A 24011-nucleotide genomic window follows, 5' to 3' on the forward strand; every position below is an offset into this window, starting at 1 on the left:
CAATTGAGCTTTGGATCCGCGTCCCTAGATGTCTTTAAATTTATTTCTTCAAAAACTCCCAAACTATTGAACAAATTTACACAAAATTATCAAAAGGTCTCTTTCTAGAAAAAAATCTACCCTTCTGAAAAATTTGGTGTAAACAGCGGTTCAGGCTGTAGTACTGTATAAAAACTGCAAAATCTCCGTAGACATTGCATGGGGAAAAAGCATTTTGGGACCCCCCTTTTTCTCGTCCCCTGCTTCACAAATCACCCCAAAACTTTCCAGACTGCAGCTCAACTAACATGCATACTAGTTTTGAAAATTTCATTAAGATTCAGCAAGCGGCGCCAAAGTTACTAGGATAACAAAAAGCGCTTGGTCTAGGGGAGATAACCATAACTGCCGGGTTTCTATGGTTTTGTGTGTGTAATATCTGAACCTATTACGTCCCTGTAACCTTTGTTTATATATATATGTATGCTGACCCTTCGACCTAGCGCTGTAGCGAGTGTGACAGCCCTGATAAATGACACAATTTAAGGGCTGTTTGAAAACGAAAAGAGTTGTACACTGCTGCAGTGACAGAATAGACCGATTTCATTGACTGTGGGGGACGTGTCTATTTTTTCACAGTCCGACACCATCAGCCTTTCTCCGTATCAGCATTACAAGACTATACCAAGATGGTTAGTTCTTTCTAACCAGCACTGAACTGATCTTATTCTTTGAACTATCATCTACTCACCCTGCCCGCTTGAAACATGGAACAGAGAGCAGCTAAACGTGCGCAAAAGGCAGAAAAAATGTTTACTAAAAATGTACCCAACACATCAGATAACACTGGAAACAATACTTCGACAAATCCAACAGCAACTACTGCCAAACAATTATTCTCCCAATTAGAAAGGTTACTGCGCAAAGAAATTTCACGCAGCTGGGAGATAATAACTCTAGAGAAGTATGTAGAATTTAAACGAGTCCCACGTGGCCTACGTATATTCACGTTACCCAATCATCCTGACACCAGTCCAGAAATGCTTGAAGAATGGGGGAGAAATAATATGGAATGCTCCCGCACAATGATGCTAATCATTATTAAATACGCTAAAAAGAGTGTAGATGATATACACACTCAAATAGATGAAATTGAACAACATATCAAAGCATCAGGAGAGGATGAAGAAAATATAAATAAATTCCGTATGATAATGGAGAAAAATCTAGATAAACATGAAAATGAAGTTCAAGAAAGAAAACAACGCAAATTCAAACGCGACAAATCAGATTATGAAAATGGAACCATCTTGACATTTGCAAAAAGATTTGACAACTTGAAACAACAGTTTGAAAAGACAGCAACTTCACGGGAACCACCACAAACCATACCTAGCGAAACGGAATCAGACATAAGTGACAACGAATATCAAGCTATGGCCACAAAAAAGTTCTCTTTTTTAGAGGAGATGAAAATCTTTTATCAAGATCAACAAACTCCACAGATAAGAGGAAGAGGACGGGGCAGAGGACGAAGCAGAGGACGAGGTCGAGGCCAGCACACCTATCGAGAAACCACCGGAAAACCAGAAGAAGCAGAAAACCAAAGCTATCAACTTCGCAATCGGATAGTAACAACAAAAAATGAAGACCATGACTAACAACATTAAGGAACCCAATTTAATAATAATCAACTTGTCTCACCATGAGTTGTCACCAGCCGAATGCAGTGTACTCAATAAAGGGTTAACCTTTTGTCCAGAAAAACATCAAGACATAGTTGAAACCAAGATAGATGTATACAAATATGTTCGGAAATTAAAACTGAAGAAATTCTTCGAGAAAACAACCTGTAATTTAGGCCAAATTGAAGCAGATGAAGACCTTAACATGACTTCAAACATGCAAGAATACACCATCGCAGATACCAACGGTCTAATAACAGCTTATGAATTGGCTCATGAGGTTGACCAAGGTGATCTTACAAACACACAAGTATTAGAAGAATTGGGAATCCCAACAGACAATCATCCAAGGACTAACTTCAAGATGAAATCAACATTCTGTCCAACACTCTATCCAGGGGATAGGATAGAGACCTTCCATGACCTGGTTGTGGCAGAACTGGAGATCATGGAAAATACTAAACATGGCAACAGAAAAGAAAACTTATCGATACAAGAACGTCAAGCCTTAATGAAGTTAAAAAACAATCATTTAATTGAAATTAAGCCAGCGGACAAAAGTGGCAATATTGTCATCCTCAACAAACAGGATTACATTGATGAAGCCACACGTCAACTTAATAACCAGACCAACTATACTACACTGACTCACAACCCTATTCCAAAAATGACCATAGAAATACAAGAGCGGCTAATGCAATGGCACAAAAGGGGCTATTAAGCTTCGAAGAAATGACCTTCTTAACTACCAACAATCCCGTAATACCAACTATATATTTTTTGCCTAAAGTGCACAAAACACTAAACAAACCTCCAGCACGTCCAATAATATCCAGTTGTGGATCCCTATATGAAAACATAGCATCCTATGTTGACCACTTTTTGGCACCAGTAGTTCCAACTTTACGTTCCTATATTAAAGACACTGGGGACTTTTTGAGGATCTTGATGGAAACAGACTGGCACCCCGAATATTTGTTAGTAACCATTGATGTTGTGTCTTTGTACACTTCTATCAATCACAAAATTGGGTTAGCTGCCATTGCCTACTTTCTTAAACAGAGACCAATTGGGGACTTACAACACTCCATTATGCTGCTAGAAATGATCGAACTATGTTTAACCAACAATGTGTTTTTGTTTAACAAACAAATGTACTCCCAGAAATGCGGTACTGCTATGGGAGTTTCCTTTTCTCCAAACTACGCCAATCTCACCATGGGTTGGTGGGAGAAAAACGTGGCTTGGAGAGAGGAAAACGACCCATATACTGCCAACGTGGCATTATGGCTACGCTTTATCGATGATCTCTTCCTCTTATGGAAGGGATCCAAAGACAAATTGATAGAGTACATAACGATACTAAATCATAACGATGTTGGTCTAACATTTACCTTTAACATCCAACAGAATTAAATTGAGTTTTTGGACACTAAGGTGTACATAAAATGTAATAAGATACACACTACTCTATTTCGTAAAAAAACAGCTACGAATAGTCTCCTTCATGGCAACAGCTTCCACCCAGAGAACTTAAAAAGAAGCATTCCATACGGTGAATTTCTAAGGATGAAAAGAAATTGCTCTGAACCGAAAGAAATGGAGGCTAAGTTTGAAGACACCAAGAAGCGATTTCTTCAAAGGGGATATAAACACAAGGATATTACAAATGGAGAGATCAAAGCTAGACAGAAATCAAGAGCCCAAATTCTGACTTGTAAAGACAAAAGGAGAACTCAAGTATCGAATAATGATTCACCAAGACTCATCCTAACATATTTCAAAGAGTTTAAAAATTCGCAAAACAATAATGAAATATTGGAATATAATCAAAAAGGATCCTGACATTGGAACAAAGATAGGAAATCAACTATTGATTTCTTATAGAAAAGCACCTTCAATTCAGGACACATTGGTTCACAGCTACTTTGAGACCACAAAAACAGAGACCTGGCTTCAAAAAAGACAAAAAGGATTCACCAAATGCCTGAAATGTAAGGCTTGTAAAGTGGGAAGAAATCTACAAAAAATCAAAGACCCCAAAGGCCAAACCTTTGAAATCAAGGGCACCATCACGTGTGAATCTCAATTCGTCGTGTATTTGATTGAATGTTGTTGTGGCCAACGATACATAGGATCAACAATTTGTCCGTTGAAAAAACGTATATTGGAACATATCCGAGCCATTCAGAATAAAAATAACACCTAAGCAATAGCAAAGCACATTCAGCAACATGAGGGCAAGACTTGGTTGGACATTAAATATTCAGGTCTAGCATTGATACCCAATCATGAAAGAGGAGGCAATAGAACTCAGAAATTGCGACGATTAGAATCTAAACTCATAATTCGGTTCAAAACCAAACATCCGTTTGGGCTTAATGGAGATGAGGAGATGCATGTACATTTGTAGAACTTTGTACCTACAAGCGTAATGAAATCTAAGGATTACTACAATTCAACTTTTCTCCTCTTCCATTGTGTACCATGTTTCCTTAACTTATCTTCTTTCCTTTTCCTTTCTTCACCTTTTTCTTCCCACTTCTTGTTCCCATCTTTTCCTCATAACCCTTCCTTCTCCCTTTCTTCTTTCTCTTTCTCTTTGAGTGAATAGATGTATATGCTAAGTTATCGGTATAACAATTTTGTTGTTGATTGGTTTCATTTTTCATGTAATAATCGGGCACTTAGCCCCTAACACTATGAGCAACAATACGAGCAGACATCAGCAACTATGCTAAATGCCGTAATTTAATGAGTTTAATTTTGCTCATGTCAGGCCACCTAGGCCAAATAATTTAATATGAATAATCGAATATAATTTAACATGAACAATGATTACAGATATGAACCCATACAACTGACCAAATGTTATCATAATAATGTATGGACTACCAAGTCCACAATGCACCACTATCCGCTCGTGTGACATGTTGGTATAAAATGAGGAAATTGAAAAAAAGACTTGTAAAACTACCGTGACCAGGAGCTGTGTTCAGCTTGAAACGCGTAGGTGAAGAGCTATGTAGTCAATAAACATCAACTGACTACACTGGAGCGAGTGCGGCGTTTCCTTTCAATTGCTTTATGAAATTTCTACGAGGACAGGTCCTTTCCTCGACGCCGGCACCAGCACAAGTTGTTCCCCTCTTAAGGATATTATTGCTCGTTATATATATATTTATATATAACATTTCCCTCCCTTATTTTATCACAACATGTGAAAGCATTATGAAATCATGGTGAACTTTAGATAAAAGACTGTAATGAAAGTGATTTGTTTATGTTCATGCAAGTGCCCTCACCTGATGTTAAGGTTTAAATGTGAAGTGAAAAGGTGCATTCTGTTAGGTTGACAAAGGCTATGTATTCAGCCGAAATGCATTCCTGTATCATTGGCAGATGCTGTCAGTAAATAAACAAAAAATTTCCTAAGGACTTGAGCGCAGGTTTTCTCATACAGGAGGAAAATGTTTGTAGTCTTTAATGAGGCGTGTGTGGTATCAGCTCAGTCTCTGCACCACCGACGATCGGGATGCATGCCAACAAAAACCACAAACCTGGAATTTGTGGATGCGGTCCCCCCCCAATGAGGCGGGGAGGCAACCATTAGACTTTACTTCGCAAGCTTGAAACTAGGTTTATACTGGAGTTGGATAGTAAAACACCGCAAGGCCTAAACTCCAGTGAGGACTTTTTCACCTACCTATGATTGCTCTGATGTAAATATGTATCCACTCTTTTATGTCTCTGCCTTTGAATAGTTTTTAGTCTTCATGTATTGTATTGTCTGCACTTTTTGCACGTTTAAAATCATTAGGTTTTATAGGGTGGCACTTCTCTAGAGCACAGGCACTTTATTTCATAGTCATGGGAGAGAATTGAGGCCCACTGGCGCAGGATTGTTTACATTGTACATTGCCCAGGTGTTTTGTCTCATAAGCAAGCAAGTCTCGAATAATGTGCATATATCATGGGGATTTATTAATGGCATAAGAGTTCATACAACTGATGAAGGATGTGGTTTTACAATGTGCACTAGGCATGAATTTTACCGGTCTTATCTCAGTGAATTAATTTTGTACTCTTTTTATGTATTTAATATTTTAACATGCATTGTCATTTTTAAAAATATTTATGAACATTTAAATATTTATTGTATCTCTTGCTGTATATGATAAAATCATTATGATTGTTATTGACTCACCTTATACGTGCAAACTTGTTGATGTAATGGAAAATACTCCTCTGTGTCTGATTTGCAACGTTGAGGTCACAAGTGTCAAGCACTTTCACTTTAAAAAGATGAAGGCACTCCGCATGTGTGATATGTGATCAAGGCCTCCTGAAGGCCAAAACGTGTCATGGCGGTGGTGAAGGGCGTTTAATAAAACCAATGCACCGAATATTGGGTCCGCATTCATCTATTCCAGTGCTATTAAATTGTTTTGGTGAAGTATGCAGCAATATATATATATATATGTATCCCAAAGTGCCCTGAAGCATTTAGGAGGTCACTCGACCGAGCCTCCCCATACGGCTCCAAATGCAACCTGCTTAAGTGCTCCTTTTTATTTTTAAAGTCAACGCGTTTCAGGATTACAAATCCCTTCTTCTAGGGCTGCCACAAACCAAACACCTCAGCCTCGCATTGCGTTTGGATTTCAGCTTTATTTGTCGTCATTGCTTCCCTCTAGTGGGCATATGCTCAGTGCAGATCATTGGGAGGAGCACCATCATTTGCAGATTCCAGCAAGTGAGGCTGTCGTCATGCACTGATCAAGACAGTGACGGAGTTTCTAAAAAGTTCAAAAATGTTATATCTATATATCCCAATGTATATTGAAGAATGATTGGTTGTCTGAGAACCTTATGGGTGCCTGAGTGTCTGTGTGGGTGGGGAGGTGTAACTCCCTTCATGGATGTGAGTGGGTGATTCACTGGGTGTATGCGTTTCTGAGTGCATGTGTTAGGGAGTGTATGGGTGAGTGAGTGTACATATAGCTGTGTTGGTGAGTGAATGGATGTGTTAGTGGTATATGTATAAGTAACTACATATGTGAAAGGCAGTATTTGTAAGTGTTGGAGTATATAAGTGAGTAAATGTGACAGTGAGTGATTGTGACAGTGGCTGCATGGATAAGTGTGTGCTTATGACAGTAATTGTTGAAGACAGTACGTATCTGTATGAATAAGTGACGTAGTGTGTAACTGTATAGGTGAGTACATGTCAGTGTAATTAATTCTTTGGGTGACTGACTAGGTTTTTGAGTAACTCTTTAGGTGAGTGGCAGTGTGTGAGTGTCTATATGGGTGTATAGTGGATATATCAGTGGCTGTATTGATGAATGACTGCGTGTATGAGTGACTGTATGGGTTAGTGGGTGGATGTGTGTAGACGTTTGAATCACTGAGCGGGTATGTACTAACTGCTATTGGTCTGTCTATGGTTTTGATATTGGTAGTCTGTATTTTAGAGTGGGTGTATGAAAGATTTTATTAGGGTGTGAGGTGCATCCGATGATCACAAGGATGATGTCATCAGTGATCTCATTTGAGATGTCATCAGTGATGTCACTGAGCATGCCATCAGTGATGTAATACGTGACGTCATCAGCAGTGCGTTGCGGGGTCGTGAGTTATAGTTGGCTCTACTAACTATAACAGACTAATTTCTCTGGTTTTATACGAGTGCAATGTCATACTAGCTATAACAACCCTGAAACCTATGGTTTTCTCAGTGAATTTCGAAGGTTTTTTTAAATGCTAATTTCTAACTATAACATAGCAGTCGTGTTTGCAGAGTGGTGGAGAAAGGTGAGCGTGGCCTCCGAACACCTCTTAGCAATCCCACTGTATGGAATTTACTGGAGGTAACAGGAGGGTTAGTTAGCCTCCAACGTCAACCTTGGGGGCCAACTACCACTCCTATTACCGCCTGTAAATCCCACACAGCAGGATTGCTAATTTCTTATACCAGGCCTCACCCCCTTTCTCCACCACTCTGCAGATGCACATCCTGGAGCATTCTGGGTTGGGGGATTAAGTCCCATTGAATCCTGAGGGACCCTAGGGGCCAACTAGCCCACCAGGTACCTCCAGTAAGCGCCACACAGCTGGATATCAACAAGGTGGTCTGAGGCCACGCCCCTTTTTTCACCACTCTGCAAACACGGCTCCTGGCGCACTGCTGCTTGGAGGATGAAGTACACTTGTGTCCTGAGGTCCTCAGGACACACGAGGACCTCATCGTCCCACCAGCAATAGTGTTTTCTGGGGCGCTGGGGACCCCATCCCCAGAGCCTGACCCCTTTTTAAAAAAAAAAAAAGTTTTAAAAAAAAAGGGAACCTCATTCCCCGGGGCTTGTCCTTTTTTTATTTTAAGTCATAGGGAAGGGGGGGCCGCGTGGGAGGTGGTGGTCCCCGGGGGTCCGTAATGGACCCCCGTATTTAAATATAGAGTGCCCTGGGGAGATGGCGCTCCCCTGGGCAGTGTGGGTGGGGGGTCTCGAGCCCCCCACACTAATTATTTATTACAGTCCCTGGGAGGTGGTGGTCCCCGGGGCTTGAGGGAGGCCCGCGAGGCCCCCCGGCCCTTATTTAAATGAAGCCCCAGGGAGGTGGCGGTCCCTGGGGTTAGGGGGGGGCCCACGAGGCCCCCCCACCCTTATTTAAATGAAGTCCTGGGGAGGTGGCGGTCCCCGGGGCTGCACGGGCCCCCGCTACATAAATGAAATGGGGCTTTGAAAAGTGCGTTCTTTACATTTTCGGACGGATTCACGCACCGGCGCAACCCCGTCCGAAAATAAAAAAAATGCTTTTTTTAAGGGCCTGGGCTTCCCTGTGGGACCCCGTGAGCAGGCCTGGGGGGGGTGGGGCTGTCAGGATGTTTTTACCCTGCCCTCTTTTCTTTTTTTGAGTGCATCTCTCACCTTTTTCCTTCTCCCTCCCTACCGAGTCACAAGATGGCTGAAAACACTTCCTGGTTTGAAGTGTTGGCAGCCAATCAGAGGCAAGCTCGTGCTCGGGAGAGCTCAGCCAATCAGATCTCCCAATTTTCAAATATCGATATCTGTAAAGCTTTAAATATCTCAAAAACTATTGTACGGATTTACACCATTTTAATAAAAGTGTGCTTTCTGGATCAAGAGCTATCTCTCTGCCAAATTTGGTGTAATTCTGTTCAGCAGTTCAGGCTGTAGCCGTGTCTTAAGTTTCCTATTGAAATTAACATGGAGAAAACAGGTTTTGGGACCCCCCTTTTTTCTCGGTCCCCCCTTGACGAATCACCCCCAAACTTTAAAGACAGGAGCTGCCCTGAGTGAACAATTAGTTTTGAAAATTTTGTGAAGATTCGTCAAACGGCGCCAAAGTTAATGGCAAATCAAAAAACGCTTATCCTGTGGAAAATAGGTTATAACTATAACTACCTATAGGAGATATATATATATATATATATATCCAAATCCAACGCTGATTCCACCGGGGCCGCCGAACACTTGGCGGGTGCAACCAGGTAAGCAGGGGGTGGGACCTGCTCTGTTACACAGCAACTTCAATTAGAACAGGTGCACTCACAAGGTGTTTTTAAAGGCTTTTATTTCCCGCATACACGTTTCAGCGATAGCCTTGCGGTGAAAAGCCGTACAATCACTGACACAGCGAACAGATTTGTAAAATGATGTATGGCCTGATTGGTTCTTCCGCCGGCCAATGGGAGGACTGCCACTCCCCCTGGAGTTCGTGGTGCTGCGCCGGTGCATTCAATACTCGTAATAAAATGTTTTTTTGGTTTGATAACCATTTCAGACCAATGTCAAAATATTTTCAAAATGCCCCAGCGCATCTCTGTTGAAGTCCTACCACTCTTGCTGTGCCTGCAACACCTTTCGCCTGCCGCCGTATGTCTGCTTTTATATATAATTTCCCAGAGGAAATGGACATCTTGATAGCAAAAATACACACCGTGAGTTTCCATTCCTGAAATTATAAAGGCAGCAACGCATATGGCCAAAGGTTTTTTTCTATAGCTAGGTTACCGCACGTTCCTTTTTAGTGTCATTGATTTCTCATGCTTTATAGGCACATATGGTTATAAAAATAGCATTGACCAGACCATTTAGTACAGTGAGGCAAATAATTTACTTGTTCACGGTCAATAAAAGTGACTTTCTCTGATGTAGCTGCCTATTTTTATTTTTCAGAATCTTGCTGCTGAGAAAACCTATAATAACCTGGACATCACGGTGACCCAGGCCCTCCAACACCGTTCACAGTATTTTGAAGGTGTTCTAAAATGTAGTAAGCCGGAAACACTGGAGACCATTGTGGATAGAATAGTAAAAGCTGAGGTAAGATATCTTGAGGGCAAGACTTTAATTTTTACCACTCTTTAAGATATAAAAATCAGTAGAAACCTTTTATAAAACACCAGTTGTTTGATACTACAGAACTCTTTTCCTTGCGCTGGTATGCTATTTTTTTCTAGACTATTACAACTTGAATTCTCTTTTACTGTTTTTCACAACAAATTCTAATGTTTGCCAGTTTCTCTTGTTGTTCTTCTTTTCACCGTTTTTCCTTTTTAGAGGATAATGAAACCACTTATTAGTGAGTATTTAACCGCTGACAAAGCGATAAACATCATTATCACTATAATTATTTTTTGTGTGTATGTAATATGTTTGGTGGAGGGGTTTGTGATGTGCAACCTTGACTGCATTAAAGACCGAATGCAGTGAGGGAGAAGGCCAAGGCAGAGAATGAGAGAGTGAGAAATGAGTATCCCTAAGAAAGCATACATTTCAGTATGCAGTGGAATAAATCCTTTTGACTACATTATTTCTGGACTGGCTTCTTTTCTTTCAGCCAAAGACCTCCTTCAATTTTGTAGTACACTTTCCCACTGCAAAGGCTGTATCCTCCAACACGTCACTGGCAAACAGGATTGGGTCCAAAACATCCCATCATCTTGTAGTGATTTGATAATTTCTTGATCCCCTTGTCACCCCCCCCCCCTCCCTTACCGCTGTAAATCAGGCTTAAATCAAAGGAATGTGCAAGGGGCCATATTTATTGATTTCTAGATAGACTATCAAGGCAAAGGGATATTCACCTTCTTCCAGCCATCTGTAAAATCCATCCTTCCATTTCTGGATCCGATTGAAACCCCTCATTTCTTCTCTCCTCTCGCCCTTCATGCCTCACTCCAACTACTATCTTCCCAGTCTCTTGCACTGCCCCACTTAAGAAGCTTCATCAATGCTGCTTTTCTTGTTGACCCAATTCGTGTACTACATACAGTTCATCATGGAAACAAAGCCTGGCATGCTTATGATGAGACTTCCATTATTCATATAGTAACCTTACTAGGGTAGAAGATTGTCATTACGAATCAATCTGACAAGAGTGATGGAGGCCTGTTACATTGTTCAAATCCTTAATTTCTGTTCTAGCCTTTTCTGCTTTATTTACCGGCTGTGAATGCCCTCTAGAAAGATGAAACCTCGCCTCACAATCTTTTGTTCTCACATAGGAACTACATATATCAAACTGTGCTTTAAATGAAACCTCCTGTGACTTCATTATGCTCATGATCCTTAACCACTTTCTGTCATCATACTTGGATTAACCATCCTAACTGCTGGGCTCCAAGAGCCATCTTCCCTTTTCTGGAAACCTCTCCTACCAGCTCGTCTGTGGAACCACTCAGACATACCTTATGTTGAGTAAAACGTTCCTGGTGTAGAGTCCATGTGACAGCCAGCTCCACATTTAAACTGTACTGGCACTGTCTCTTTACTAGTATTCTGTGATTCTTGTGTATTGTTCACTGGCAGAGTGCTATACTCTTCCAGCAGTAGGGGCTTACCCAAAGTAGAAGTTATTTTAGAAAAGTCAACTATCATCCCTATGCTAGATCCTACTGATATGTGGTGGCAACGAATTCTAGTGCTGGTGAAGAGGTCCTTTTCTCCCTTCATCGCACTGGGAGTTGTTTGTTGGCTCGCTGGTCAGTCCGTGTAGTGGGTAGAAATTGTACTGCCTTGATCACATTAACTGTATGTTGCATGTGAGTGTTAAAATGCATGCAAGATTAGACACCCAGGCCGGGGTAACCCCTGTATGTATGAAGCTCGTAAATTTGTGGGATGCTTTATAAGGTTATTGGTATTCGGAGATAGCGGACTGTCCCAGTGCTGTTCCTTTAAATTCCCCCTCCCTCTGGAATTAATTGTATAGGCAAGTGTGCAATCTGTCTTTCATTACACATTCCCAGGAAATACCTTTTGTGCTCTGGCTGAAACTATGATGTATTTAAAGTAGGGCAAGCTGTGACCTGAGAAAAAAACAACGCTTGGACAAGTGCTTTTGCTTTGTGGTTTGAACAAAAGGTGATGCTCATAAAAAAATAAAGAAACAGGTGTAATATCTAATTGTCATATCGTGCTAAGGCAAGGACCATTTAACTGCAGTATAAAATGAAATAAATTACAGTTTCCTCTCAAATGGCTACCAATGCAACTTGTCTTCCTGAAAGGCAAAATGCATTATGTAAGTATTTTGATTGGACATTTGGAGATGCCAGCTGTCTTCAGGACTAAATGTAAGCAGGCCCCTCTTACTTATCCTGTATTAACCTTTTGGCTTGCTGGCACTCTCGACAACTGTCTATGAAAAGGTCTCGACTAGTAACAGAATCCATGGCTGTGTCCCTTTAAGGTGTTAAGAAAACATTTGTAGGGCTGTGGAGAAGGTCCATGCAATCAAGACTTGCTGATAAGAAAATAAACTGCCATTTGAGTTTAGAACCTGCCTTGCACCTATAGAACCTGAAATATTGTGTGCTCATGCTGCAGTGAGCGTTTTAGCAATGTTAAGCTTGGTTGAGCCCAGAGATAATGCTCTAGGGTCCAGACTAACCCAAGCTGTATAAAAAAACCAGTGTAGGAATAAAACTTCTCCTTCATCACAGTACCCGATCTTCCCAGCATTTTGTGCCTGGCATTGACATCCGCCACCATATCTACATGGAATCAGATTTACCTTCCTCCAAAGAAATCAATGGCTGTTTCACCCTTCTATGTCAGTTATCGCACAAAGGTTCCGTCTCTGGATAGAAATTCCAAACATTTACCAATCTTGACTCGAAGGTTTATCTTTCTCTTGAACTCTAAAACTGTCACTACCTCTTCATTAGTAGTGCCTATGACCACTTTGTCCTCTGTTGCACAATAAAGACTTGGTCGATCACAAGCAAGTCAGATTTGTCGATTGGTCAACCACCAATAGTGCTAGTAAATAGCATGAATTGATTCCCATAATCCTGGTATGTAGCAAGATGCAATTGCACCCTATCTCTTATCCGTGTCTGTTGATTGCTGAACAGTGATCAGAGCACGCCTGGTCTTCATGTTTGACACCTACACATACCCAGCTGCACTCATATACACTTGATCTGTCAGCATTTGCATTAACGGCTCCCTGGCCTGTGACTTTTGCTAAGCACACCCTTAATATTATTTCCAGATACCTGTATCTATCCATGCATTTTGTTGCATCAAGCCAGCTGCATTATGACTGCAGCACATTTTCAGTTGTTCCAAAACCCTACACTCTGCACGTCTTACCATTCTACACCCTTTCCATCCCTTCCTACATACATATGCATGCCTTCTAAGGGTAATGTAACCATGTTTGAAAGCCCCATCTAATGTCAGCTTGTGCTATATAAAGGACTGCTAATGCTGTTTCAATACAATCTGTATTTATTAATAATTACAAAATTATTTAGCACCAAGACATTAGACTCAAAATTTGCAAATTTTTACCCATCTGGTATCTCCTGCCAGAATGTCTTAACTGTTTACACTTGAACTTTTTAAGCAGTTTGGGCCTCTGTTTTCTCTGACCATTTTCACTTGAGAATTGATAAAAGTGGTGTTATTATTGATTATATTTTGAATTCTTAAGGGAGATGTCTGCAGTAGGACTGCTGTTTGAGCATGCCACTTTAGTACATTCACTAGTTTTTTTGTAACATTTCCATTGTCACCGGGTATATCGGCTTATACTTGTATTTCAAAAATTATTTCCCCTCGCGGATGATGCTTTTTTGAATGGTGTAGAGAACATAGAACATTGAATTCAATCCTCATCTGTTGGAAGCCAGTGCAGTGCTTTAAGGGCAGATTCAACATAGTCATTTGTACGGAGTTCTCAGTACATTCTATCTACCTGGTTCTGTAATCTTAGAAGCTTGACAATGTGTTTTGTTGTGGGACCAGAGTAAAGTTGCTATTGGGAGAATTGCAACAAGGATTTTCAACAGATCAACCCAGTGGTTGGCTTGGGGAAGTGGGAGTATCTTTTGGGAATCCTACTCCAGTGCTCCTAATACTAAGATCTCTTTTTATCATTCATGCAGAGAAAACTCTGCTGCAGTCAGTGAAACAAATTGTCCAGGCACGAGGTAATGCTGGGTATGTTTTCTGGTCTATTATCCACCTGAAAGTGTTTGTGTATCATCTGCATATATTTGCAAAGTAAGCTGATATAGCTCCGGAACCTGAGCCAGAAGGCATATCTAAATGTAGAGTAGTAGATTAGAGGGGAAGGAGCTCTGAAGAAAGTTGCAAGACATTTAGTAGGTGACCACTTTGCCAACCCTCTCTTCACTTATTGGCTATGGCTTTAGAAACCATCTGATCCATAGTAGAAACAGATGTGATATGCCCTTATATTGGTCAAGCCTTTCCTGCAGTATTTGTGGTCAACTGTGTCAGTCAGTAGAGGTTTAGGAGAGTGTAAGAGCTGGGTTCTTGTCCTTAATAGAGGAGAATAGGAGTTCTTTCCTAATGTTGGCCAAGGCAGATTCAGTGCGCTATGCAGAGCTGAATCCAGACTGGTGGTCGTAAAAAGGCTGATGCTCTTGTCACCTCTTTCTATAAACAAGCTGGAGAAGGAGAGGTTGGAGATGGTATATAGTTCACCAGCATCTTCGGGCCTGTGGACTTCTTTCCAGGAGAAGAGGGAGTGATGGCATGGTTCAACAGGCGGGAAGGAAGCATTTACCAAGCTTGTCACATGTGATGCTAGAGCAGGGAAAAGTAGAAATTTGCAGCTTGCGAAGGGGGACATAGGTTAATTGGGTGTTTTTGTCTTTGCAAAGGTTATCACCTCAATGGTCTCTAAAAGTAAGAATGGTTGTAGTAAAGATGGCAAGAGAGGAGGTTGTTCCATGGGTACTGGATATGGTGTAGTAGATAGCTAGCATGCTTCTGGATACATTTTCACTGTTGTGGCATTGTATAGGGTCGAGTGTCTGTGATCTGAAGCTCAGCAATAATGGTAGGTGCTTCCATACGCGCAGGCCGCTTCCTTTACCCAAAGCTGAGAAACCGCCTTGGTCAGTGGGGCCTTAGGTAACATAGGGCAATGCCTTTCTAAAATATGTTGGCAACACAAAAAGATGATGGATTGAATGCTGAACATTGTGAAACACTCACCTCCAGTCACAGATATGGTTTAAATTCATCGTTTGTTTGCTCACCATGCACCATACACATATACATACATCATAGATTGTGGGCCGTTAGCATGTCAAACAAAGCTGAAATGGCACCTAGATAGCGGGAAAAGTTGGATTATCTTCTTTTAATGCAGAGCAGGTTCAGAGCATGAAACAATGTATGGTCATCAGCCTTGCACCTCTGCCACAAGAATCAGAAGAAGAAGAACATGCATTTACAATGCAATAGGTCTCGCATTACGAGAGTTTGAGCAATTGGCATTGTAAATGACAATTCTTTTTATTTCTATGTTGTTTTTAAAACAGATAAATAAAAGGCATTCTCATTTACAATGCCAATAGCTTAAACTCTCGCAAATATGAGCCCTATTGCATTGCAAATGCGTTCGGCACCTGAGCTGTAAACATTTTTTTAAAAGCGTTAGGAGTGGACAAAGCTATTTGAGAAAACAGTGCTCGGAGGCTGTAATTAAAGACTACCAATTAGCAACACTTGTAACAGTGTGTCGCCATGGGAGGTTACAAAAGGAAACAAGGGAGTACAAAGGAGGGACTACTAAGCCTGTTGACCAATGAAGAGCCACAGTTTACAGTGGGCAATGACGCAAGCCAATGAAAAATATGGGCGGAGAGTGTGCGGAGCTTCAAGTCCCTACCTTAATACAGCATGCCTCGCAGAGCAGCACATGCGCTGCCCAGGATTGACCTAAAAACATGTAAACGGGGAGGGGCTGCTGCTAATCTCTGTGATACAGAACGAATCAGGCAGCAAGGGTGTTTTGTTAATTCTGTGTAGAGCACCACCAATGGGTTCTGGAATTCTTTTCAAATGGCATCACCCATCAATGGTATTATGCTACACAGTATAAACTTTGTAAGCTAAGCAGGATACTTGCTTCCTTTTTATATAGCCCTAAATCATGGCTTTGAGATGCTTGTGAGTGTTGATAAATGTATATTACTCTGACAGAACCACACAACCTTATAGTTTGTTGTGTTCTTTATTCTAGGTATTGCTCCAACTTTTCGTATCTTAATTTAAAGTTTTCTTTACATTGAATTCTACATACGAGTAAATAGCCCAATATTAAGTTAAGGGAATGAAAAAGAATTCAGCGGAACAGATTGCCCAAGGACATTGCATGCCAAATGATAACTGTAGGAACATGAAATATGTATTGGTAGAGTGAAATGAGGGTGAGAGTCAAACAGTAGAATAAAAGAATGTTTTGATTTTTAATAATGAATTGGGAGACATTGAGGAACTTGCTGAATTAGAGCCTATTCCCTGTGGTGTCAGAGAAAACAACATTTATCTGTTTTGGTGGTTGGTCCCAGCAACAGAATTATATAGGTGCTCTGCTTGGTTTGCTTTTTTTCCCATGTTTACTTTAGCCGCCTGGTAGGTAGTAGTACCAAGGTGGTATGAAGTGAGACTGTGCTTCCACTGGATCCCACCATAGTTCCTGCATAAGTGGTGTAAAGTATGCAAATGTTGTGGCACCTACCATTGTTGGAACCTATTGAACGGAGGCTAGAGTGCATTCAGCAAAAGGTTGGTAAAATAGGAGCCAACGTAATGTATCTGGTAAAGTCTTGAACTTGAATTGTGTTAGAGAAACATTTCTTTCTGCAGAGGAAGAATCTAAAGTTGTTAGCCTTTTCCATCTTTATAGCAGATTTGTTAAACTTTCGATAAATGTGAATTCTCTAAGAATGTTGTTCATTCCTGGTGCAGATGGATAATCTTACAAATGTTTAACGTTTTAGGTATGGCTTGACTTGGTTGGTGTTGAGGAGCTCACTATTGCAAGTGTTGAGTTTGAGGCTGTGGAAAATCCTCTGTTTTTCAATGTCCTTCAGGTAGTTTTTTAGTTTGGGGAAGGATTTGTTTGAATTTATTTGGAGATAGTTGTCATTGGCTTCCTATTAACTAGGATGCATGTCATGGAGAGTTCGCATAGCGGAAGCATACTTAGTTTAAATACAAACAGTTGACATTGATCTGTGAGGTATAACTTGGACATCATTAGTAGTGAACATGGCATTTTGCATCAAAAGATTTATGGTATAAAGAATTTTAATCTGACTAATCCTTCATTTCTTACAGGTTCACCGACTGGTAGTGGTAAATGAAGCTGGTAGCATCGTGGGCATCATCTCCCTTTCTGACATTCTACAAGCTCTTGTGCTTTCACCAGCAGGTATAGATGCCAGCCTCTGATTTGTGATTTTACACATTCATCTCCAGGTATAGTAGAATGCAGCGCAGCATGGTGTTGACTGCCTGGTTGTTGCACTGCACACTACTAGCCATTGCTATGAGTGATAAAAGTTAAGCATTAAAACATTGTGTGTAGAGTCTGTATGAGTATGGAGACCCTAATACATATTGGCCTTTTACAATTCAACTAAAATCATATTAACAGTTACTGACTTCACACATTTACTGCATGATCAAACCGACAGATGTTCTTTATATATTCATATATATATATATGGATATCTATCTATCTATCTATCTATCTATCTATCTATCTATCTATCTATCTATCTATCTATCTATCTATCTATCTATCTATCTCTTTGTAAATCCTGCTTGCCAACTGAAGAGTATGTTTCATGGTATTGTATTGCTAAGCATACCACTCTACAGGTAAGGTTCTGGTTGGCTAAGAAGTGGGACATCCACAGCACTTAAGTGTTGTTATGGTTTGGAAAGGTCTGGCTAGGGGGATATTTTGTGGTTATTTATATCAAGTAAAAAATGGCCCTTAACCTGAAATTGTGGTACATATAATGCTAACATCAGACATTCCAGAATAGACCAAAATAATCTCTTATGCTGATGATACACAGCTGATTTTTACATGCAACAAAGGTGCAAACTTCAACGGGGAGGCTATTCGATCCTGCCTCACTAAGGTTTTTAGATGACCGAAGGAGAACTAGCTTAAGTGCATTCCCGACAAAACTGGGATTGTCTTGATCGGCCAACCCGCTGAGAGCAATTGGAGCCAGTGGTGGCCCACAGATCTCTCCCCTCCTAGGATTGCTCAATCTACAGTCAAAACCTGGGTATCTACATAGATAATGAGCTCTCGATGCGGTCCCAGGTCCAGGCCCTAGCAGGAACTTGTTTTGGCTTATTGCGAATGCTGAAAAAATTCCTGCTGCTTCTCCCCCTGGATTCCAGGAAGATTGTGGTGCAGGCGCTGATCATCTCCAGATTGGACTACCGGACTACCTTCTTCAACGCCTTCAGGCAGTGCAAAATTCAGCAGCAAGGGCGAATCTCAAACTGAAGCCCAGGGCGCATATGACCCCCCCCCCCCATCTTAAGTCCCTACACTGGCTCCCAGTGAGGGAACAGATACAATTTAAGGCCTTGGTTATTTTCTTCAAAGCCCTACATGGCAAGGGCGCGCCTACCTTAGGAAATGAGCCATCCGATATACACCGACTAGAGCACTTAGATCGTCCTCTGCCGACCTGGCTTGCATCCCTAAAACACGGCTGGTGCACAGAGGTAGTAGATCCTTCTGCTTCTTAGGAGCTCAGGCCTTGAACAAACTGCCGGCAGCTCTGAGAGCATCAACAGCTCTCTCCCGCTTCAAAAAACAGTTGAAAACATGGCTTTTTAATTACTAAAGTTTCCTCGTAGGACAGCCAGGTGTTAACTGTTCTTGCCGAGACACTCCAGCTGGAGTAGCTGTGCGCTCTATAAGTACTGGTCATTCATTCATTCATTCATGTCGCCTCCAACAGTAAAGGAAATAGAAGCGTCAAATTGGAATCTGAAAACTTTGAAATCACATGGGCCAAATGGTCTGTCAGCGTAAGTCCTGAAACTCAACACCAATATGTGGACCTGTTTCTTGGGTCCCTTTAATGAGACAGTCCCAGAGGAAAATGTAATTTCAGAGTTCTGGAGGGGGTATAGTGTGAGGATCCTAATATATAACCAGCATTTGCAATGCAATAGGTCTCACATTTTTTTAAGTTAGAGCTGTTGGCTTTGAAATTTACTATGTTTTTTACTTTTGCTGAGTATGAAGTGTATTTTAAGAATGTGGGGTAAAATGGAGGAGAATGAGAGAGGCACTGGAGATGAATGGGAGAGAATAATGGAGACACAAAGTGGAGCAAAACATTGGTGGGAACAATAATATTTATAGAGACACAGGATAGAAGAAAATAGACTTTCAATACCGCACTGGCTAAAAAAAAGTGTTTATTTCAGCACCATGGTATCAACGGAAATGTTTGTAGCTCTGCTATTCTGAAAGCTTGTTTACAGTAACACTTACAAATCCGACCAGCTGAATGGCGTCACGGCTGCAAGGCGGGATCTATCAGTTTAATAAATTGAATAAAGCCAACAGATTAACTCAACGTGTTTTTGTTACTGATCGTAGAACTCCCACATAATATAAAGCAACACACAAAAAAGAGCATTCTTTCCTTCCCTGCAGTATCTGACTTAGTGGACAGAGTATCCCAAGGCAGACACAGCAGAATTCTGAAACCGAAAATACACTTAACTGTACAAAACAGAGAGCAAAATGAAATCGAAAGTACTGTTCAGGGCTTTAGTGGGCTGGGTCCTGCCGGTGCTCACCACCAGAAGTTCTTAAAAGCAGGTGCTGAGACTGGTCCCTGTCGGGCTCTCCATTTTTGCCCTCAGCCTCAGGATAAGAAAATATCTTAACTCTGCAGCAGCAACACTGCCTAAAGTATTTGATGTAACTTCAAAGAGACTCGTTTTAGTTATTTTAGTCTCATCATTTCAGAACTGAAGTCTTTTCAATATTATACACAACAAAGCCATAGTTCTTGCTAATTTATTTTATGCAGCTAACAACCATTGGCAAAGCCAATGGTCCTGGCTTGTTGTAGTTATAATGTTACTTGATGTATTGTATTTCTGAATGCAATGACAGAAACAGCAGAATACCAGTCGGGCGGCACACTATGCTAAGCACAGATTTTTAGCTTTGGTGTTTTTAAGCCACGCCCTTATTACATCGGCCACGCCCCTTTGAGGGACCCCTCCGTGTTTTCAACCTACTTAAAGCCCTGCGAACACTGCAACCTATAGACACTGTGAAAGGGGCAAACCCTTCTCCCTTCAGCACTGCACCCTCCATTCCTGGTGCAATGGTGGTGGTGGTGGTGTTGGGCCCAGAAGCATAACATAGCTCTTGGGTTTTAGAAATAATACCGTCTCTCGCGAAATCTGCAAAATACGGAAGCTGCAGGAGATAGGTCTCCTCCCAGCAGCAAGAGCGGTGACAGTAGCAAGGACAGTGACAGCAGCCATCAATGGGAGTAGAGGCAACCCCGCCTTCTGCGAACACTGCACAGCGCTTACCGTAGGACATTCCCTCCCGTGGGGGACATCGGGCAGCGGTGGTTGATAAAACAGATTACCCTCCCACAGTGTCCACCCCCCCACCAATGATGCTGACATAAAAACGGGGAGTCTGCCCAGCTTTTTCACCCTCCTTCCACTTCACCCTATAGCAGAATGAGGCCAGTACTGCCAGAAAAAAACGCATGCAAGACTACATTTGAAGAAAAAGAAAGAAAGAAATCGGGGAATAGCCAGGATCAGGAATTCCGCCCAAGATATATTACCGTCCCCACCCTCAAATAACCCAGGATATGTAATCTGGCCAGGCGTGCTGCGATCAAGGGGGTGGGGGGGAGGTCGTGCGCCGCACGCCGCACGGAGCCGGGAGAGGGGTGTCTACGTCTACGGGGAATAATCCTGCAATGTAGCCTTCGGAAAATCAGAGCAGGCATCTGGCGTCAGGGCAGGCCCTGCGTTCATGCACACGACGGAAATTCAACTTGCACGTACACCAGGGGACGCAGAGACACAAAATGGCAAACCTGGACGGGTTTTGGATCAGCTGGAGGGGCGTGGCGGGCAAGGCCCGGGTGGGGAGGGCAGGGATTGGAAAGCACAAGGCGACTGAGCTCGATGATGTGTTCTGCAAACGGCACAGCGTGAGTATTGTGAAGTGAGCATAGTCCCGCACTCCATTGAAATGTGCACTGATAGTGAGAACACGTGCAGGCATTCGTTTTCATGAGCATTTTACTGAGTGCATGCTGCACATTGGGGTTCATGCTATGGAGAGGGTATCGAACGACATCCATGATATAAAATGTGTATTAAAATTAAACATTCTTGTAGTAATCATGTAGACTGACCTCAGCAAGCAAATGCTTTTCTATTTTCATTAAGAAAAAAAATAGAAAAACTAGAACAAGCGGCACTGAAAGCGACCGCTAATTTAAAATAAAAAAACATGCCCGCGAGTGGTGCGCGCATGCGCCACTGCGAAACATGTGTTTTCAATTATCGCACCCGTGTCTGGGCACGATAATTTAAACCACATGGCCTTTGGTGCGCGTGATAGACCCCAATAGGCCAAGGGTGGAGCAATGCGCCCGCCTTTGGCATATTGCGTGCCGTCTTTGTGAAAAACACGCACACAAAGGCCAATCGCGGAAGCCAAAAGGAAAAGCACACGCACGAGCGTGTGCGATTCCAGGCTCCGTTTTGAAACCCCGTACAAAAGGACTCTCACTGCGTAGGCAGTGCTGCGCACTGCATCGCTAGTCGTGAGACCTCAAAAGGGAGCAAGAGATCTCCCCAGTAATTATAAAATGATCACCCTCTTAAACTTCCTGAGCAAAATGTAAACAAAGCTTTTATTAAGTATGGAACAATGGATGGAATCGAAAGAGATATTGCCTATGGCTAAACTGGGTTTTGGGTACGACATTCAACTATAGATGACTGTCTGACTCTAAAATGAATGACAGAAAAATATCTCCTTGCGTTAAATCAGCCGGTCTATGGGGTTTATATAGACCTAACAGCCACATTTGACAAAATAAATGGAGCAAAACTGTGGAAAAAAGTGTCAGGCAGGAATATTCTGCATGATTTATTAAAACTGATCAGCCAGCTTCATGAAGGAGCCTGGTCGCATGTTGAGTTTGGAAGTAATGGTTTACTATCTTGTAAAATACATAACACAAACCGTTTGCAACAGGGATGTATCCTGGCTCTGTTGCTGTTCTCAACCTTTATATCAGACATCCCAGGAGCTTTGGGGGGCGGTCCGTGCATTTCCACCAAACCTGGCTTGAAATCTGAATACCTCACATTTATTTATGTGGACAATGCAGTGCTCCAAGACTGCTCTCTGGAGGGCCTGCAGTGACAAAATAATGAATTTGCTAAACACTGTGTGACCGTAATGACTTAACTGTAAATATAGAGAAAACATAAATAATGATTTTCTGAAAGCATTTAAGAAATGGGGCCAAACTGGTGGTTGGCCAGACGACAACTTGAAACAGTGTTGGAATAGAAGTATTTAGGTGTCATTTTGAAAAGAAACTTAAACTTCAGGACCCATGTTGAGAAAGTGACAGGGGGAGGTATGCTGTCACAAGTGCTCTCCTTAAGTTGGGCTATGAGTTAGGACAAAACTCGGTGGAAGTCGTAAAAAAGTCCTGCGATCTGAAAATAGCAAGCTTCCTGCAACACGGGTATGAAATATTGGATGTGAAATCAATACAGCAGTTAGAGGGTTGAAGAGTATTTGGAAAATGTGTCTAGGTCTGCAAATTGGGTCGATAAACAGTGCAGTAGGAGTAGAACTGAGACAGATAAATATAATATTCAAATACTGCCAGAGATATATTAGTTATAATGACCGGCTTGTGGTAGCTGGCCATGGCTTGTTCAAATATATAAAGCACACCGATTTGAAGGAGAACAAGCATTGGCATAGCCAATAGGTCTCGCCTTTGGGACCTTTTAAGTGTTTAGCCATGCAACAGTTGATGTTGTTGCACCAGGAATATTGTGCTGCATAACTAAATACTTATAAGGTCCCTAAAGCGAGACCTATTGGGTATGCCAATGCTTGCTAAAGGATAGGCGGAGCGCAGTCCATCAACCTGGGAAGGATGAAATGCTCAGTTAGCCCCCTTGACATGACAAACCCCAAGCTTCACGCCGCATGCGGAGTTCTGGAGTATGTGTATTACCTCAGTGGTCTGTGTTATTGGATAACGGGGCAGGGGTTGGGTCCAATTAGCAGACATTTTAAGTTCAGGCAGACAGTTTTATGTGTTATTACATGGCTGTTACTACTGCAGTGCGTGTTTGTTCCCAAACTTTGCCAACAGCATGCAAAACAGGGATCAGGGGTGTCTCTAGTTCAGCTCCTGATAACAGCTCCCTTGGACTGAGGCCAGAGAGGTTACGAGAGTTTGTTGCAGGACGCTGTGGATGCCACGACGCAAGAGAGGCAAAGCCAGTCCCGACGACCCGCTGCATGCTACTTTTCCCCGGCCAGTGTAGCCAGTACTCGGCTGCCGGTCATGGTGGTCGGGAGTGCCTTGCAGTAGCTTCCAGTATGCGAGATGTTTACTACCACAGAGTGGGTGTTGGGCTGTGATCTGCTGCACCTCTGCCAGCACGTACCCCAGGAACAGCTGGATAGGACATTTTACTGCCCACCTGTCCTGTACGTCTTCTCCTTGGAAGCCGCCGAAAGACTGAGCCAAGAGCAGCCCGAAGTGAGAGACTCACGAGCCCAGTGCGTCTGCCAGAACGTAAGGATTGACTCTCATGATGTAAGTGATGCGAAAAGTAAAACAGCGCGATTTGGGCTGTGAAAGCTAAGAGTTCAATGCTCCATTAGGGATCTGAACTAGTCTGCTGTGCAGTGTTGCCAAATTTCGAAACCCTTCTTTTGAATTGTGGCGTAACGGCCAGAGTG

At 42.1% G+C, this 24011-nt stretch overlaps 1 protein-coding gene across 3 annotated transcripts in view; it reads left to right on the forward strand.

The window, feature by feature from the left end:
• Positions 1-24011, forward strand: part of PRKAG2 (protein kinase AMP-activated non-catalytic subunit gamma 2) — a 679831-nt gene that overhangs the window by 651932 nt on the left and 3888 nt on the right. For 2 of the 3 annotated variants that reach the window (XM_085632015.1, XM_085632016.1), the window contains exons 12-13: positions 9869-10015; positions 17306-17399. In XM_085632015.1, coding sequence (XP_085488141.1) covers positions 9869-10015; positions 17306-17399 — 241 coding nt within the window. Of the gene's footprint in view, positions 1-9868; positions 10016-17305; positions 17447-24011 lie in introns of all 3 variants that reach the window. The other variant, XM_085632017.1, reaches the window with a different exon arrangement.

The sequence above is a fragment of the Triturus cristatus genome, chromosome 10 (genome assembly GCF_964204655.1).
Source record: "Triturus cristatus chromosome 10, aTriCri1.1, whole genome shotgun sequence".
Taxonomy (NCBI): Eukaryota; Metazoa; Chordata; class Amphibia; order Caudata; family Salamandridae; genus Triturus; species Triturus cristatus.